This window comes from Cebus imitator, unplaced genomic scaffold (assembly GCF_001604975.1).
Source record: "Cebus imitator isolate Cc_AM_T3 unplaced genomic scaffold, Cebus_imitator-1.0 Scaffold818, whole genome shotgun sequence".
NCBI classification, from domain to species: Eukaryota; Metazoa; Chordata; class Mammalia; order Primates; family Cebidae; genus Cebus; species Cebus imitator.
The window spans coordinates 90182-107573 of record NW_016108133.1 but is presented as its reverse complement, the minus strand read 5'-3'; the positions used below and the strand labels follow the sequence as shown (position 1 = coordinate 107573).

General features: G+C 42.7%; 1 protein-coding gene across 1 annotated transcript in view; it reads right to left on the bottom strand.

The window, feature by feature from the left end:
- Positions 1 to 1786: 1786 nt before the first annotated feature.
- LOC108297588 (chromosome-associated kinesin KIF4A-like) overlaps positions 1787 to 17392 on the bottom strand; it is a gene marked incomplete at its 5' end in the record, with an annotated part of 81727 nt that continues 66121 nt past the window's right edge. The window contains 8 exons of the mRNA XM_037735464.1: positions 1787 to 2598; positions 2875 to 2997; positions 4334 to 4450; positions 13139 to 13321; positions 13858 to 13953; positions 14303 to 14380; positions 15390 to 15497; positions 16193 to 16363. Of these exons, the coding sequence (XP_037591392.1) occupies positions 2395 to 2598; positions 2875 to 2997; positions 4334 to 4450; positions 13139 to 13321; positions 13858 to 13953; positions 14303 to 14380; positions 15390 to 15497; positions 16193 to 16363 (1080 nt within the window). The remainder of the gene's footprint in view (positions 2599 to 2874; positions 2998 to 4333; positions 4451 to 13138; positions 13322 to 13857; positions 13954 to 14302; positions 14381 to 15389; positions 15498 to 16192; positions 16364 to 17392) is intronic.

The window sequence follows — 17392 nt, the reverse complement described above, 5'->3', positions numbered from 1 at the left end:
CCCAGCACTTTGGGAGGCGGAGGTGGGCGGATCACCTGAGGTCAGGAGTTCAAGACCAGCCTGGCCAACTTGATGAAACCCCATCTCTACAAAAAATAGAAAAATTAGCCAGTCGTGGTGGTGTGGACTTGTAGTCCTAGCTACTTGGGAGGCTGATGTGGGAAGATTGCTTGAGCCCAGGGGGTCAAGGATGCAGTGAGTTGAGATCGTGCCACTACACTCCAGCCTGGGCAACAGAAGCTATAAGCTACTTCCTGAACTCTGGACAGCAAGTTGCCCTTTTCTGGACCGGAGGTCCCCATGAGCCTTGTGGATCCTGGGTGACACTAGCAGTTCTCCCTTTCCCTCATTACCCCAGACAGGAGATGCTCATTCAGGAGCTGCTGAGACTTGTGTCATTTCTGCTGCCTTGTCCCTAAGGCATCTGAGTCTCTTTCCAAGAATCCTTTGAGGAGTGTAGAGTATACTGGGGTCACAGGCTTTTGGAAGATGAACAACACATACAAAAGATGCTGTTACTATAGCATCAGCATCAGCAAGGAAGGGCTGGCTAGCATGCTATAGGGTTTGCTTAGTGCTTAAAGTACAGGGGTCTGGGTGGGATGGGGGCCAGGGGCTGGCTTGATTGACCTCTCCCTCTACCTTACGCCTGATGCAGTGACTTGAGGTCTGGGGGCTATTAGTGCAGTGTTGGTGGGAAAGGATGTTTTCTCTGTGGATAAGCCTGCTTGCCCCTCCCCCCACACACACTGGATTTCAAACAGCGAGAAGGAAGACTGGCTCTCTTATGCCAAGAGCCGGCCCCCCTCCCTCTTAGCCTTCCCATTGTATCCAGAGGCTCTAGTTGGCAATGGCAGAGGCTCCCTTGCTCCCTCGGCATTAAAATGCAAAGAGAAGCAGGGCTGCTTGCTGGCAGGATGCCAGGGAAGGCTAGCAGGTCACCTAGTACATTGCAGGCTTCATTCTAGGCAGACTGTTGCTCAATTCTTTTGCTTGGACTCTGGTGGATTCTAGGAGTCTTGGCTTTTGAGTTTTTGGGGATGATCTGGGAGCTTTTTTGGGGAGAAAGGTTCTGGGATTCAGAATGCATGGACATGAAGCCCAGGGCTTTTGAACTCCTCAGAAGGCTACAAGGCTGGTCAGTAGCCTGTGCATGGCATTCCAGGGCTGGCCCCCTTTTAGCTTTAAGCAGAGATGGAGAATCCTGATGCATTGTAAGGTGTAAGCATCTTTCAAAGGAAAAAGCAAGGAGTCAGTGCTGTTCTGTCCTGGGACTGGACAGCAGTGTGGTGCAATGCTTCTCCTACACTAAGAAATCAGGCTGTAGGGCATTAGAAGTGGCCGCTGCTGGCACTCTACTAGAGAGTTGGCTAGAATGAAGAAGCTTGGATGGTGGCTCTGCGTTCAGGTGATAGCTCTATTACTCACTAACTTTGTGACTCTGGGTAAGTTACTTAACTTCTTTGCACACTAGTTTCCTCATCTGCAAAATAAGGACATCTATCTGTGTTGACTTTTTTTTTGTGTGTGAAAAACAAATAAAACTGTGGCAAGAACATGGAGATGGTTAGTAAATGTGGTTTCTTCCTCTCAAATCTGGAAGCCAGGCAGGTTCTACAGCGGTCAGGCCACTGGCCTTGCTAACGCGATTCCAATTTCCTAGGGTAGCAGAGCAACTTAAAGACCCGTCACACTCCACACTACCCTCTGGGAAAGAGGGCAGCTACAATAAGGCAAGGAGGCTCAGGTACTTGAAATGAATCTCCTTAATAGCTACCCCAGGGGCTGAGGAACACAGGTTGAAATTTTATTTCTCCCTCGAGCACAGAAGGATCTTCCCAAACAGTAGATGAGCTAAGGTTTATTTACTTACTTAACATTTAAAAATAGTTCATTTACTTCAACAACATGGCAGACAGTCAAGAGTACTATTGAAACACAATTCAGAGAGGGTCAGGACAGAAAAGATCACAACCCCATTCCTGAGGTGGAGTGAAAGATCTAAGCCAGGCCTCCATCCTAGGCCAGGCTCCTCCATTAAACAGAGACAACCAAAAGATAGGAAAGCCATCAGGAGATAGCCTGAACTGCTCACAAATAAGAAAGAACTTGACCATACTGAGGGCTGCTTCCTGATGAGTCATTAGGAAAGTCAGTTGGTTCTCTCTTTAGTAGGTGGCTTAGTACCCTTCTGGAGAACAGAGAACAGTAGTCTGGGGCTGGAGGCTGAGGGCCAACATCCAACAAAGGTTACCTTCTTTTCAGTAATGCTTTGTTCCTTTTTACAACAGCAAGAAACCTGAAATCCAGAGAAGTCATTTAAAAAACCCCTTCTGGCTGCAACCTGAAAGCATCTCCCAGGCCAGATTGGGGGTAGAGAAGATGACTCCAACTTCAGCGGGCCTCTTCTTCAATAGGGGAGCAGCCAGAGAAGAAGCTGGTGTTGCTGGCCAGAGCTCGTTTCTTTTTCTTCCCTGGAGCCTTATTTTCTTGGTATTCTGTTGCTACATGTTTCAACTCTGGGAGGTCAAAAGGGGAGGGAGGTGGGGAAGTCTTCTTTGACAGTACTTGCTTCACGTCACACATCTCTTTCAGGATCTAGGAGGGACAGAGACAGGTATGAATAGACTTTAGAAAGGGCAGAAGCTCAGCCCAGCTGAGCTGCTATAGATGCTTGACATACTCCCAGTAGTATAAGGTTTTCTTTAAGATTGTTCTGCGGAAAAACTAGACTCTAGTTTATGCCCAATCCCTAGTTCCCAGCAAGCTGATTATATGTTTACTCCATCTGCCTCTCTCCTACTGGTCTATCATAGATAATACAGAGAAGGATGCTAATCCTGTTTTCCAATGTCTGCCTTTTAACCCACCTACCTTGCTATTGGGGGTGGCACAGACAGGGTTAAAGAAGCTCAATCCTGGAGTCACCTCAGTAGGATCCTCCAGTTTGAAGGAGCCTTCGGAATCCTGGGTCCGTTCAATTGTGCTCAAGCTATCCTGAAAATACAGGCATATTATAAATTTGGCTACTAAGGTTACAAAATCAGTCTGTTTCCATTCAACCAAAGAGGTAAGTGCCTGATTAGTCAGTCGAAGCAAGTCTTAGGGAGGCCCTGCTTGGGGAGGTCTTAGTATTTGACATGCTCTGTCCCTGAAGGAATGGAGCAATGCTTGTATGTAGCCTCTGAAGGCGAAGACTAGGCAGTGGCATGGGACATCTCACAAGGCCAGGTTTAAAGCAAAGACAAGTCTTGGTCATTTGTTTGACTAAACTCCCCCTCTATAATTTGCAATATCCCTTTTAGCATCCATACAGGGTGTTGCCTGTATTAGTATTCCTTTCAGTTAAGGAAACTGAGTCCAAGAGAGATAGAGATAGGTGAGGAGGGAAGGACTGCCTCTCTGCCTGGAGGCCCTTTCATGGAGCTACTACATGACTCTTGAACCCAAATTGAAAAACCACAGGGATAGAGAATCCTTAAGGTCTCTGCTACTTTTATAGGTCTTAGCCTGACCTCTGGCTTGCCTATCTATGTTAGAAGACTTTGTAATAGAACACGCAGGCTGAAACTCTTCACATGTAGATGTTCAAGAAATGCATGATGAATCATCATTAGATTGTGCTTGCTAGAATTACTGTGTATCACACAGAGAGCTGGAGTAATGCATTTTTGCTATGGCACAGGTAGGTGTAAGGCAGGTATAGGGATCTGACTTGCTTGGTGCTGCTTTTCTCAGGGCACATTTGATTTTCCTGAGTTTGCTATTCCTGGGAGCAATATTAAGAGGACATTTAGGTTAACTTAGTTTACAACAATGACTATTAGAAAGGCCTGGTTCCTGTGGATCTTTTCCTAGAGCTAAGAAATAGCTAGCTGGTTCCCATGGAGAGAATCTAAGTAACAAATGTCTCAAGATGTCAGAGGATTAACTTCTTGGAAGCTGCTACCTCAGTACGTGGCTCTTACAGTTCCAGTTAAACCTCTGGACTAGTTTGATCCTACATGTCTATATGCCTGTGAATGCCTGCTTTCTTGTCCTTGTTGTCTCATCAACAGTACAGAAACTTTACAGCCAAGGCTTGGGGTAGGGAGCTCTATACATGGGAATCTCCTGGGAAGTGCAGTGGTTTCTGAAAGGGGTATGTGAACAGGCAAGCAGCAAGGAAAAAGGATTGAGAAGTGAACTATCTCTTTTTCTGGGTGCGGAGGGAAGGAGAAGGGTAGGAAGAACTGTGCAGGAGACTCCAGGTTTCAGGACAGAAGGCAGAAAAAGAGGGTGGAAACTAGTGGAGGTCTGAAAGGATGGGGAGAGGAAACAGCACTGATCCTACCTTGCCTTGCTGGCGGTTCCGACACTTTGCAGGGTCACAGCTACAGTCCACACCACAGTCTGACTTTTGTTTCCTGCACCCACACTGCTTGTTTCCACACCAGCCCTTGCAGGAACACTGCAAAACACGTTTGCAGAAAGACACATTACTGAAAGGGTTAGAAGACTAGTTTACAATGACTTCCCTTCATTCGCAAGCTTTTCTAGAAAAATGGAAAGTACTATTATATACCAAGCTTCAATCTCCTTAGTCCTCTCTTCTTTAGTGAAATAGTAATCACCAAGAGCCATCATAGGTTTATTGAGAACAAGTCTTGCCAGACAAATTCATTTTCTTTTTCTTTTTGAGATGGAGTTGTATTATGTCGCCCAGGCTGGACTGTACTGGTGCGATCTCAGTTCACTGCAACCTCTGCCTCCCAGGTTCAAGTGATTCTCCTGCCTCAGCCTCCCGAGTAGCTGGGATTACTGGTGCATGCCACCACACCTGGCTACTTTTTTTTTGTTTTTCAGATGCAGCCTTGCTCTGTTGTCTAGGCTGGAATGCAATGGCGTGATCTCGGCTCACTGCAACTTCCACCTTCTAGGTTCAAGCGATTCTCCTACCTCAGCTTCCCAAGTAGCTGGGATTACAGGTGCCTGCCACCATGCTCAGCTAATTTTTGTATTTTTAGTAGAGACAGGTTTTCACCATGTTGCCCAGGCTGGTCTTGAACTCCTGACCTCAGGTGATCTGCCCGCCTCAGCTTCCCAAAGTGCTGGGATTACAAGCGTGAGCCACTGTGCCTGGCTGAAAAATCCATTTTCTTTTGGACAGTATACATGAAGAACAGATCAGAGGGCTAGCATGATAATGCAAGGCAACTGACGAAGAATGTTATGATCATTTTATGGGCAAAGTGAAGAACTGTGAGTTAGATGGTAGTATAGTTAGGTATATTTAAAAACTGAGTGTAGTTGCTCAGTATTTTTATAATTACCAAACTGTACTTTCATCCAGCTCACATTTCTACATTTTGTCCAGTGTTAGCCTGGGCTTTGTCCTTACCACATTTTGATAAATCACTGATGATATGAAATAAAATCATTTATATTTGATAGCACTTTACATTTTTCAGATTACTTTCATGTACATAAATACAAAATCTCATTTGAATCTCATAACTAGTCTATAAGGTAGGCATATTTATCAGCTCTAGCTAGAAGGATCAGTAAAATGTAAGATAAAAGAATCACAATTCACAAATATTTTGACAGGCTGGACTTAAGGGCTGAAAGTAGAAAGTTTTTGTAAGGTTGGTATTTAGGTTCCCCCCAAATCAGCCATATAAATACAACATGGGGAGTGACCTAGCTTAAAAGTAGACTGTGAGGTAGCTCATGCCAGTAATCCCAGCACTTTGGGAGGTCAAGGTGGGTGGATTGCTTGAGCTCAGGAGTTTGAGACGAGCCTGGGCAACATGGTGAAACCCTGTCTCCACCAAAAATGCCAAAAATTAGCTGGGCCTGGTGGTGTGTGCCTGTGGTTCCAGTTACTTGGGAGGCTGAGGTGGGAGGATCACTTGAGCCTGGGAGGCAGATCATGCCACTGCCCTCCAGCCTGGGTGACAGAGTGAGACCTCGTCTCAAAAGAAAAAATTAAAAAAAGACTGTGCAGAAAAGGGCCTAGGGATTTGAGGTGTAAGCAAGCTCTGTGAATCAACAGCATGAAATGGCTGTCCCAAAGCAAATGCAGTCAGGTAGAAATTTGGAGTTCAGAAAAGATGGGGAGTAATTATTTCACTGTACCCTGGCTTGGTTGGATCCCATTTGAAATAATACATCCTATTTTAGGGTACCATAATTTTGTTAATGCATACAAAAGCATAGACAGTAGTAATAAAAAAACCTCACTCATGCCCCCACTAACCACCCTTAATAAGTAAAATGCAGATATAACCAAGGTCTCCTATGCACTCCTTCCTGATCTCATTTGCCTCCCCCTTTCCAGGGACATACAGTTTCCTGAATTAGGTATTTGCCATTCCTGTGTATGTATCTTATTACATGAGGTTTTTTTTTTTTTTGAGACAGGGTCTTGCTCTGTCACCCAGGCTGGGGTGCAGTGGCACAATCATAGCTTACTGCAGCCTCAGCCTCTTGGACAAGTGATCCTCCTGCCTCAGGCTCCAGAGTAGTTGGGACCACAGGCACATGCCACCGTGCCTGGCTAATTTTTTGTTTTTGTTTTTGTAGAGAGAGGGTCTCGCCATGTTGCTGAGGCTGGTCTTGAACTCCTGGCCTCAAGCAATCCTCTTGCCTCAGCCTCCCGAAGTGCTGAGATTACAGGTGAGAGGAGCAGTGCCTGGCCACACATATGAGTTTTTGTAAAAAAAAAAAAAACAAAAACAAAAACAAGAAATTGTCTTAAACATTTTTAAACTTTGTATAAATGACATCTTATTATATGTTGATACATATAGCTTCAATTCCATTCATTTTCACTCTACGAACTTGCCACAGTTTGCCCATTCTCCTCATAGTGCCATTTTCCACTCTTTTAAATAAGGCTGCAATAGTGACAGCTAACATTAATGTGTGCCAGGCACTGTTATAAGGACTTACCATTTATTAAATCAATATAATCAATAAGCATGTTATCTTGTATACACATTCAGGAATTCAGTGTGTAAAGAGGATGTTAAACAAAAAAGAGGTGGGTGACCAGAATTATAGGAAGCCATGCTATAAGAAAAACGGTAGAAGAAAGTGGGATAGTTTGGCTTAGAAAAGACAGAGGTGGCCGAGCTCACAGGATGAAGGAAGAGTAAGAAGAGACCTCAGCAACCATCTAAAGACTGATCTGATGTATGAAGCCCCTCTTAACATCCCTGGTCTAATGATCTGAAGCTCTATTTATCCTGAGGTGATAATAGTTTCTATATAACTTCTCACCATAGGACCCAATTCTGTCATCTAAAATTACATGGAATCAGTTTAACCCCACTTTTATAGCATAACTGTTCAAACCCTGAACATAATTTTTACTCCCTAGTCCCCTTCTGCCCAAATTCTCTTAAAGTTAAATATACCTAGTTCTCTCAATGATTCACCACATGACATGGTTCTCTCGTATCCTCACCACCTTGACTATACACCAGTTTGTCAAAGTTATCTTTAATTGTGAGATCCAGAAATGAGTACAACTTTCTGAATGTGGTGTGACCACTGTGAAGTGGACTGTGACAAACACCTCCCTTGTTATGGACCCAACAGTCCTGTTAATGAGGCCTAAAATCACAGTTGCTTTTTTTCTTATTACATCTTTGTGGATTCATACTGAGCTTGTAGTCAAATTCAAGCCCTTAAGTTTTTTTCATATAAGAACCATCACCTTTACTCTGTAGAAACCACAATAATGTTTTTTTTCCTGATTAGCAGAATAATATATATATCCCTTTACAAAATCTGAAAAATCATAAAACTTGACTTTTAATAGTTGTGTGTAATAGTTCATCATGGGGATAATGTTGATTTATTTAACCAGTCCCCTAACGTTAAATATTAAGATTGTTTTGAAAGAAATTGTTCACTATTATAAATCATGTTGCAATGGATATCCTTGTATAGAAATACAATCTAAACTGTACCATGACTGACAAGGCCCTCCATAATCTGGCCCTTGACTACCCATCCCCTGTCTGTAGCTTATGCTATACTTTCCCACTTCTCAATACATTCTAGCTACGCTGGCCATTTTAGTTGTTCCTTGAGATACTAAGCTCATTCCTGCCCTGAGGTTTTGCATTTTCTGTTCACCTTTCCTGAAATGTTCTGATTCTTTTTTTCCTAACTTGCTCTTCACTGTTCAGACCTTCAGCTTAGATATTTCCTTCTCAGAGAGACCTCCCCAAGCACTCTTCTTTAATTTAAAAAATGAGATGGGCTAGTTGCCAAGGCTAGTATTTAGCTCTTGACATCAAGCAATCCTCCCACCTCAGCCTCCCAAAGTGTTGGGATTACAGGGACAAGCCACTGTGCCTGGCCTCCCCAAGCACTCTCTCTCTCTCTCTTTTTAAGATAGAGTCTTGCTCTGTCTCCCAGGCTGGAGTGCAGTGGTACCATCTTGGCTCACTGGAACCTCTGCCTCCCAGATTTAAGCAATTCTTGTGCCTCAGCCTCCCGAGTAGTTGGGATTACAGGCATGCACCATCATGCCTGGCTTATATTTTTAGTAGAGATGGGGTTTTACCACATTGGCCAGGCTGGTATTGAAATCCTGGCCTCAAGTGATCCACCTGCCTCAGCCTCCCAAAGTGCTGGGATAACAGGCAAGAGCCACCGTGCCTGGCTGCAAGCACTCTTCTAAAGTGCTCTTTCCCATCCCACATTCTCTATGACTTCACTGTATTTTCTTTTCTTTTTCACTCATCACTATCTAAAATTATTTTATTTTTCTGGTTACTGTGCGTCTTTCCCACAAGAATATCAGTTTCATGAGGGCAAAGAATCTCACCTATCTCGTTTCTTGTCTTCTCAGCATCTAGAAACAGTGCCTGGCACATAGGTGCTCAGAAAAAAATTTGTTGAATGAATTAATACATTTACATATCAATGTCTATTTCTTTAGTATAAATTCCTATGTGTATAATTACTGGGTCAAAGGATAGAACATGAGTTCTCCTGTAAGACTGTGAGCCTCCCCCTACTAGAAGTCTTCAAGCAAGAAGAGGTTAGATAAACACCTGGCAGTGGTATTACAGAACAGTCATGACATACATGACAGATGCAGTCACATGAATGCCAGGTACATGAGCTGTAACTTCACCCTATTCTCTCTCACACCAGGAAGCAGCTTAGAATGTCAAAGATAGAAAGTGCCCTTACCACAGACATAACTACAAATGTATTTAATACATGTATGTGGGGCAATGTGTGTGTGTGTGTGATGCTTGGCATGACCTTGGACAAATTACTTCATCCAAGGTCATCTCCATTCTTTTTTTTCTTTTTTAATTTTTAAATTTACAGATGGGGTCTCGCTCTGTCACCGAGGCTGGAGTGCAGGGATTAGGAGACTCAGACTCTAGTCCTATATTTAATGCTTGGCATGACCTTGGACAAGTCACTTATCCAAGTTCACCTCCATTCTTTTTTTTAAAAAATTTTTTTAAATTTAGAGATGGGGTCTCACTCTGTCACTGAGGCTGGAGTGCAGGGGCACAATCATAGTTCACTGCAGCCTCAAACTCTGGGCTCAAGTGATGCTCCCACCTTGGCTTCCCAAAGTATTAGGATTACAGGTATGAGCCACCGTGCCCAGGCCATTCCTTCATCAGTAACATAGAGGCAAGAATACCTGCTCTTCCTCTTTTCTGCCAAACATGACAAATGAGAATATTTATAAAATGCTTACAGTGCTTTAACAACAATACCCGCATAATATTATATCCTTCACAAGGTGCTTTTGCATATATTCCTCCCAACTTCTCAGATACCATATAACACCATATAAAAGCATTATTATTAAAACTCATTTACATGCAATCCCATTACTGGGTATATATCCAAAGGATTATAAATCGTTCTACTATAAGGACATATGCACATGAATGTTCATTGCAGCACTGTTTACAATAGCAAAGACCTGGAACCAACCCAAATGCCCATCAATGATAGACTGGACAGGGAAAATGTGGCACATATACACCATGGAATACTATGCAGCCATCAAAAATGATGAGTTCATGTCCTTTGTAGGGACATGGATGAACCAGGAAACCATCATTCTCAGCAAACTGACACAAGAACAGAAAATCAAACACTGCATGTTCTCACTCATAGGTGGATGTTGAACAATGAGAACACATGGACACAGGGAGGGGAGCATCACACACTGGGATCTGTTGGGGAGAAATAGGGGAGGGACAGTGGTGGGTGGGGAGTTGGGGAAAGATAGCGTGGGGAGAAATGCCAGATATAGGTGAAGGGGAGGAAGGCAGCAAATCACACTGCCATGTGTGTACCTATGCAACAATCTTGCATGTTCTTCACATGTACCCCAAAATCTAAAATGCAATAAAAAATTAAAAAATAATAATAATAATAATAAAAACTCATTTACACAACTTGGACTATTAGTTTGACTCAGGATATTAGTCCTAGAAGGAACCTTATACATAATCTATTCTAGCCCAGGGGGTCCACAACCTCCAGGCTGGGGACCAGTACTGGTCAGCGACCTGTTAGGAACTGGGCCGCACAGCAGGAGGTAAGCTGCAAGCGAGCAAACATTACAGCCTGGGCTCCACCTCCTGTCAGATTAAGTGGCAGCATTAGATTCTCATAGAAGCAAGAGTCTTATTGTGAACTGTACATGTTGCACGCTCCTTATGAGACTCTAACTAATGCCTGATATCTGAGATGGAACAGTTTCATCCCAAAACCACCCCCTCAACCAGTCTGTGGAAAAACTGTCTTCCACAAAACTGGTCCCTGACGCCAAATAGGTTGGGGACCACTGTTCTAGACCCTGCATTGCATAGATAAGGAATCTGAGGCCCAGGGAGACTGACTTGCTCAAGGTTACTCAATGAACCAGTGGCAAACTCAAGACTAGAACCCATGTCTATCTGGCTTCTAAGTTACTACTTTTTCTGTGATAGCACATGACCTACCCTCCAGCATCTCCTTAGTACATATAGGAAATGTGACTGAGTGAGGAAGCCATTAACTCTGGACAAGTCATCATTTTGGTGCTTCCTTCAATCTCCTTTTCAGTAATCTAATGATAGTCCCAGTCAGCTTCAGCTGGGTTGAAGCAATAATAATAAAGATCCTCTCTGTGAAGCATCAAGGTCTACAGGTAATATGACTGCAAGCAGTCTGATAAAAGAGCAGTCATAGTATCCATGTACTCTGAGATTGCCGAAAGGTAACTTTAGAGAAACTAGATTTTATACTAACTTGCTCCCTTTCAAGCCCAGTTATATTCACTTTCCGAATTATAAAATCAAGGGAAAAGCCTAGAAAAATTCCTCATTGTTTTACATAGGATTTATCCCTAATAGCAAATATCATTTACTTGCAATATTTGCTATACTTCTATGTTGCCCTTTTAAGCTTAGAGCAACAGTGCTATGATAAATATATGAAGCTTTCCTTGAGGACAAGTATCTCCATATTTGCCTCACATTTGGACACTCCTTTCCAGAGCTTTAGGCCCCCTCTACTACTTTTCTTTTTTTTTTTTTTTGAGACAGTCTTGCTCTGTCTCCCAGGCTGGAGTACAGTGGTGTGATCTCTGCTCACTGCAACCTCCACTTCCTGGGTTCAAGGGATTCTCCTGCCTTAGCCTCCCAAGTAGCTGGGACTATAGGTGCAAGCCACCACACCTGCTAGTTTTTGTATTTTTAGTAGAGATGGGATTTCACCATATTGGCCTGTCTGTTCTCAAACTCCCGACCTCAGGTGATCCACCCGCCTCAGCCTCTGGAAGTGCTGGGATTATAGGTATAAGCCACTGTGCCTGGCCTTTACCATTTTTTTGTGTCTACATCTCAGCTCTGCCTCCTATTACTTAGCTGACCTTTTCATCTACATCCAGCTCATGCTCTCCTACTTCAACTATAGTAAAACTTCCATAAATGTTTGTTGAATAAATAAAGACAGAAATGCTCTGTCCCATTTTCTCTAAGTGTCCCAACCCTCTGTTCCTCTACAACCTTCAAGTCTTAGGAATATGCTACTCATTGTGCCAGAAATGCATCCCAGTTGCTCCCAAGACTGTATTTCCCTATCCATCTTACAATGCAGCAATAGTCACCTCCTTCATGGCATTTTCCTAAATTACACCTCCTTGGTTTGGCTTTATAGTCACTCTTAAAAACTCGTGTGGTGGCTCATCCCTGTAGTCCCAGCACTTTGGGAGGTTGAGGCGGGCAGATCACCTGAGGCTGAGAGTTCAAGACCAGCCTGACCAACATGGAGAAACCCCATCTCTACTAAAAATACAAAATTAGCCAGGCTTGGTAGCACATGCCTGTAATCCCAGCTACTCAGAAGGCTGAGGCAGGGGAATTGCTTGATCCCAGGACGAGGTTGTGGTGAGCTGAGATCGCGCCATTGTATTCCAGCCTGGGCAATAAGAGTGAAACTCCATCAAAAAAAAAAAACAAAAAACAAAAAAACAAACAAACAAAAAAACCCACCAAAAACCAAAAAAAGACTCCTCAGTCCATCTCCCTGACATGCATATGCTGAGGTTCTATGGTATGCTTCTATTTCTTTGCCCTGTTTTCCTATTAGATTATAAACTCTCTGAAGCTAAGGATGAGCTCTTAGGTTCACTATGAGCACATGATATGTTGCATTCTCGAAGATTCTGACTGACCAAATGACTTACCACCATGGCTGTCTATACCTTATGATTTGCTTCATCCTGGTGGTGTGGCTTTATAAGGCTCAGTTACCCAGGTGATGAGCTTTTGGCTAATCAAATCAAATAATTAGGAAGCCAGCTAAAATAACTTGTGAACTGTCCTTTTTAAGTGAATGTGGCTGCAGGGCACAGTTGGGGGTAGTGGTGCTGAACTGAAATGCCTGGGAAGTTAATGTTTCAACATAAAACAACTAGGTTTGATAATTATGTAGGACTATCATTGTGTAAGTAAACTAAGCATGCCTAAGTCAGATTGTTCCTAACTAGACTTAACTTGTTTGACCTTAATTATTAGCTTTTTCTGTAATTCCTTTGGTTCCTTAGCCTAGAGAGTAAAATCACAACAACAATAAAACACAAAAACAAAGTTAAAGAGCTGGCTCCTACCCCTTGGATGTTCTTCCTGGACACCTTAACTAATTTTGTTGGCTTCCATTCCTCATCATCCCCCTCATCACCGTCATCATCACCATCCTCATGCTCACTGACAGAATGCTCTGAACAATATTTTAGATCCTCGATGTCCATGCTTTGCTCCAGGAACTTTTCTTTAACACGAGAAGGTTTTGGCTAAGAAAAAAGGTTCTGAGTAGTTAGTTATTTAATAAAAATTAAAAAATACATATGCATCATATCTTCCAAGTAACTGTTGCCAGCTATATTCTCAGAGCAAAGATTTCAGACTCCCTAAATCCACCCCACTTGGCTTTACCAATCAGAAGAAATTCTGCTTTAACCTTTGGCTTTGCAGAGTCTTTGAAGGCACTGAAATTGGAGGCTGACCAATCTGAGGGAGGAAAGGGAAACTCATGATATGATGAGATAAGTATCTTTGGATGGACAGCTGAACATTATTGCTCTTTTCTCCTGTTCCTCCTCCTCAGTTGTGTTAGGTAATGCCTGTCCATGGCCCAAAGTCAGCCTTCTGACGCACGAGAATGCCTACTTTCCTTGGGATTGAACTGTAGTTTTATCTGGGACTCCAGAGAAAAGTGAGCTGCTAGAATTTGGGAATTTTAACTGTCAGCCTCTTATAAAGGGCAATTTTAGCACACTCACCTCAAACCTAAGCTGTGCAAAGGTAACAAAGGCACTGATCATTTTACCTTAGGTGGGATATATTCAAAAGAAGAGTCTGGAGATAGAAGGGCATCCTTAGGAAGAGGTTTCTGTCTGCTGGCTACCTGAAGGAGGGTCAGTTTCTATTTGAAAAGAAGAGACAAAGTATATTATGCAGGGCAGCTTGTTGAGTATTTATGGCTAAAACAGATACAGATGTAGGCTAGCTCAATGTTAAACCATAATAAAGTGAGGTAGGATGATGGTAGAGTAGGCTGACTCCCACTTTCCAATATCAACAATATTAGATTCAGAAAATGGCAAATTTAAAAACTTATGTTTATTCCAATTTGAAATGCATACGTCACATGGAAACAATGTAGACCTCATGAAATAGAGCCAAGTCACCACAATGAGAGTTGTTACCAAGAGCTGGCCTTAGTAGCAACAGGGTCTCTTAGGGCTTACTGAGTGGGTGGGAAACTGTATTACCTGCTTGATGATTTCATTCTCTCGGAGAAGCTGCTGATTTTGCTCACACACTTCTCGCATCTTCTCAAGTTCTTCATCCTATTTCCAGATAGTGCAGTGATATGTGGGGTTATTTTGGGCACTACATGTGGGTTACCAAACAACTCACATAGATGAAAACATACTGCTGCCAAGTTGCTGGCAGCAGATGGTTTTCGCACAGCAGGCATTGGCACCCAGAAAAATGTCTGATTCCCCGTTCCTAGGTGCCCTGAATGCCACTTCTATTCCAGTGCTCCCCAGCAGCTCTGACCACACTCATAGGAATCATGGACTCTGCCTGACAAGCCTTCCTTATTCTTTTCCATTCCTTAGCTTCATATCCCTTATTCGTATTGGGATGCTGGTTAAGAAACCCACAGAAACTTAGTTCTATTTTCTTGAAGTCTATAGATGCTTCTCTTTACCCTTCTCAACACAGACTAGGCAGTTTACTTGCTACTCTAATAAGCCCGACTGAAATTCCTGGCACCTAAGACAACCAGATTCATGCATACAACCTTAACTAGTTTGCTTATGTCTTAGATGGAAGGTGCCAAGGAAACCCTACAGACTGGTGGTTCAGGAAAAAGATTCTAAGTTAGACTAAAATAGTGCTATCACACGCTACTAAAGGGTGTGGTGTTCCCAGCCTCTAGACTGAATTCAGACCCCAGGCATTTTACAAACATGTCAGGTCTTAGCACAGAAGAACAAGCTCTTCATACCGTTTGAATGTCTCTAGGATTCTAATTAACTACTGAATTATTTCACTTCTTCAACTCTTTAGAGCTCAGGGTTGAGGCCAAGAACCACGAAGCCTCAGAGTCTGGTTTGGAGTATGTGCTGCCATTTTGGTACCAAAAATGAGGTTATTCCTACCCGTGGCTATACTCTAAGTACTCCCAATCTGATCAAATAGGGCCAAAAGGCAGTAGAGGCTACCATTGTAGACCTTTTTTCCAGAAGTTAATTACTCTCTGCTGCAAGTACAAGGGTCTAAATGAGACAAGATTCTCAGTCAGTCCTGTGAAACTCATTTCTGGAGACCTCTCCCTTGTGATCATACCTGACACTTCAGTGTGCTCAGCAGCTGCTGTTCCTTTTCACTGATTGATTCCTCTAACTGTTTCTCTGCCATTTGGCTTTGCTGCAGCTGGCTGAGAAGGTACAGCACCTAGAAAAAGACACAGCCCAATGGGTGGTAACAAAGGTACTAAGGGGAAAAAGAAATTTTGACTTAGTTCAAGCAGTGATCCAGGTGACTGCTCCCTTATAATTTAGAAGTAAACTGTTCTCTTTTGCTCTCATGGCATGAAGTAGTAAGTACAGCATGGATGTTTCTCAGCATAGTTTTTTTTTTTTTTTCTTTTTTTTTTTTTTTTTCCTGTCGCCCAGGCTGGAGTGCAGTGGCGCAATCACGGCTCACAGTAACCTCTGTCTCATGGGTTCAAGCGATTCTCCCATTTCAGCCTTATGAGTAGTTGGGATCACAGGTGCACGCCACCACGCTCGGCTAATTTTCTGTATTTTTTGTAGAGATGGGGTTTCACTCTCCTGAACTCAAGCTCAAGCAATCTGCCTACCTTGACCTCCCAAAGTGCTGGGATTACAGGCAGGAGCCACTGTGCCTGGCCTATTTCTCAGCACGCTAATATTCATATTTAAGTTGGAGGTAAGAGCCATTGTCACCGGTATGTGTAAATTTAGATAAGTCACATCTCTGCTTCAGGTTTCTCCTTATTTGCAAAACATGGAAAAGGCCACATGGTCTTTTGAAGGAAACTTCATATCTCCATATTTTCTTTTTAAACTAACAATACAAGGCAATGACGGTTTCACAGTATAGCTTCTTGGCTTGCTAGAGTTTACCTTCTCCTGGTGCTGTTGCTCCATTCTGACCAGCTCAGCTTGTAACTCTGTCTCTATCTCGACAAAATGATTTCGTTCCTCAAACAGCATCTTCTGCGTGTCAGCACAGCTGGCCTTGCTCTGTTTTAGGCTGCTTTCAAGTTTGCTGACCTGTATTTTGGAGGAGACCAGCTGGAAGGAATAAAAGAAGATCAGTTTATTTGAAGAATGACCACCTTTCTTTCCCCCATTCAATAGGCAAGATAATGTCAGCTTTCTTGAAAGGGTCTGAGAAAAATTCTTCCATGTCCAAGTCTATTCTTATTTTTTTCATGTCATATGGATTCCAACATTGAATAGTAAATATACTACTGTTCTCTTGCCAGGCCAAGAGTCCACATTTCTGCTGAGACATGTATCTTGGGGCTAGAAGCCACCGCTAAGGTCATAGTAGTTCTTGCTCTGCCTCAATGCAAGAATGAACCTAATCTGAACAGTATCTGACAATTACAAATTCTGATATTTATGAAGTTCTTCCTTAATTTTAAAGCAAAATATACAGGACACACCCTTATGGCCAATTATGTCCCATTTCAGAATGTCTATATTCACATGTTAGAACTTGTAAACTGAGACTGAAGATCTGGCTCTTCAGGCTACATGATATCCTATACTGGCCTAGTTTTACATTCACTACTAGCCCAGATGGTGAACATCATAAGTACCAGTGTTCACAAGACTGATCAGGATTTCCTTAGTAGAACAAATCTGCTAAGCTAACACAAAAAACATAAAGGGTAGCATTGTTTAAACTTGTGGATCTGGAGTTTGTATGTTTGTCTTGAGTGAAAATGCTTCAATCAAGAGAGGTGATCAATTTTCAATCCTCCTGTGACAATGTAAGGTGACATATCATTTTAAGGTCAGCAAAGATGGCTTTTCCTTAAAATGAATCTTTATATGTCAAAAGATGCTTAGGTTTCCCTTTTCTAGACTGGATCTTAAATTTTTGAATATATATCTTATAGGGGTTTTAAAAAGTAGTACAGTTTAACAGTTGATGTTTAGCCAGTGACCCACATGGCATTCTGGTCCTTCCTAATAACAACAGCTAACATGTATTCCACACTTGCTATAGGCCAGTCATGACGGGCATCAATTTGTGAGTCATATATTTTTGTAAGTGACTGGCCTGTACTTGCTTACACCAACCTTTATCTA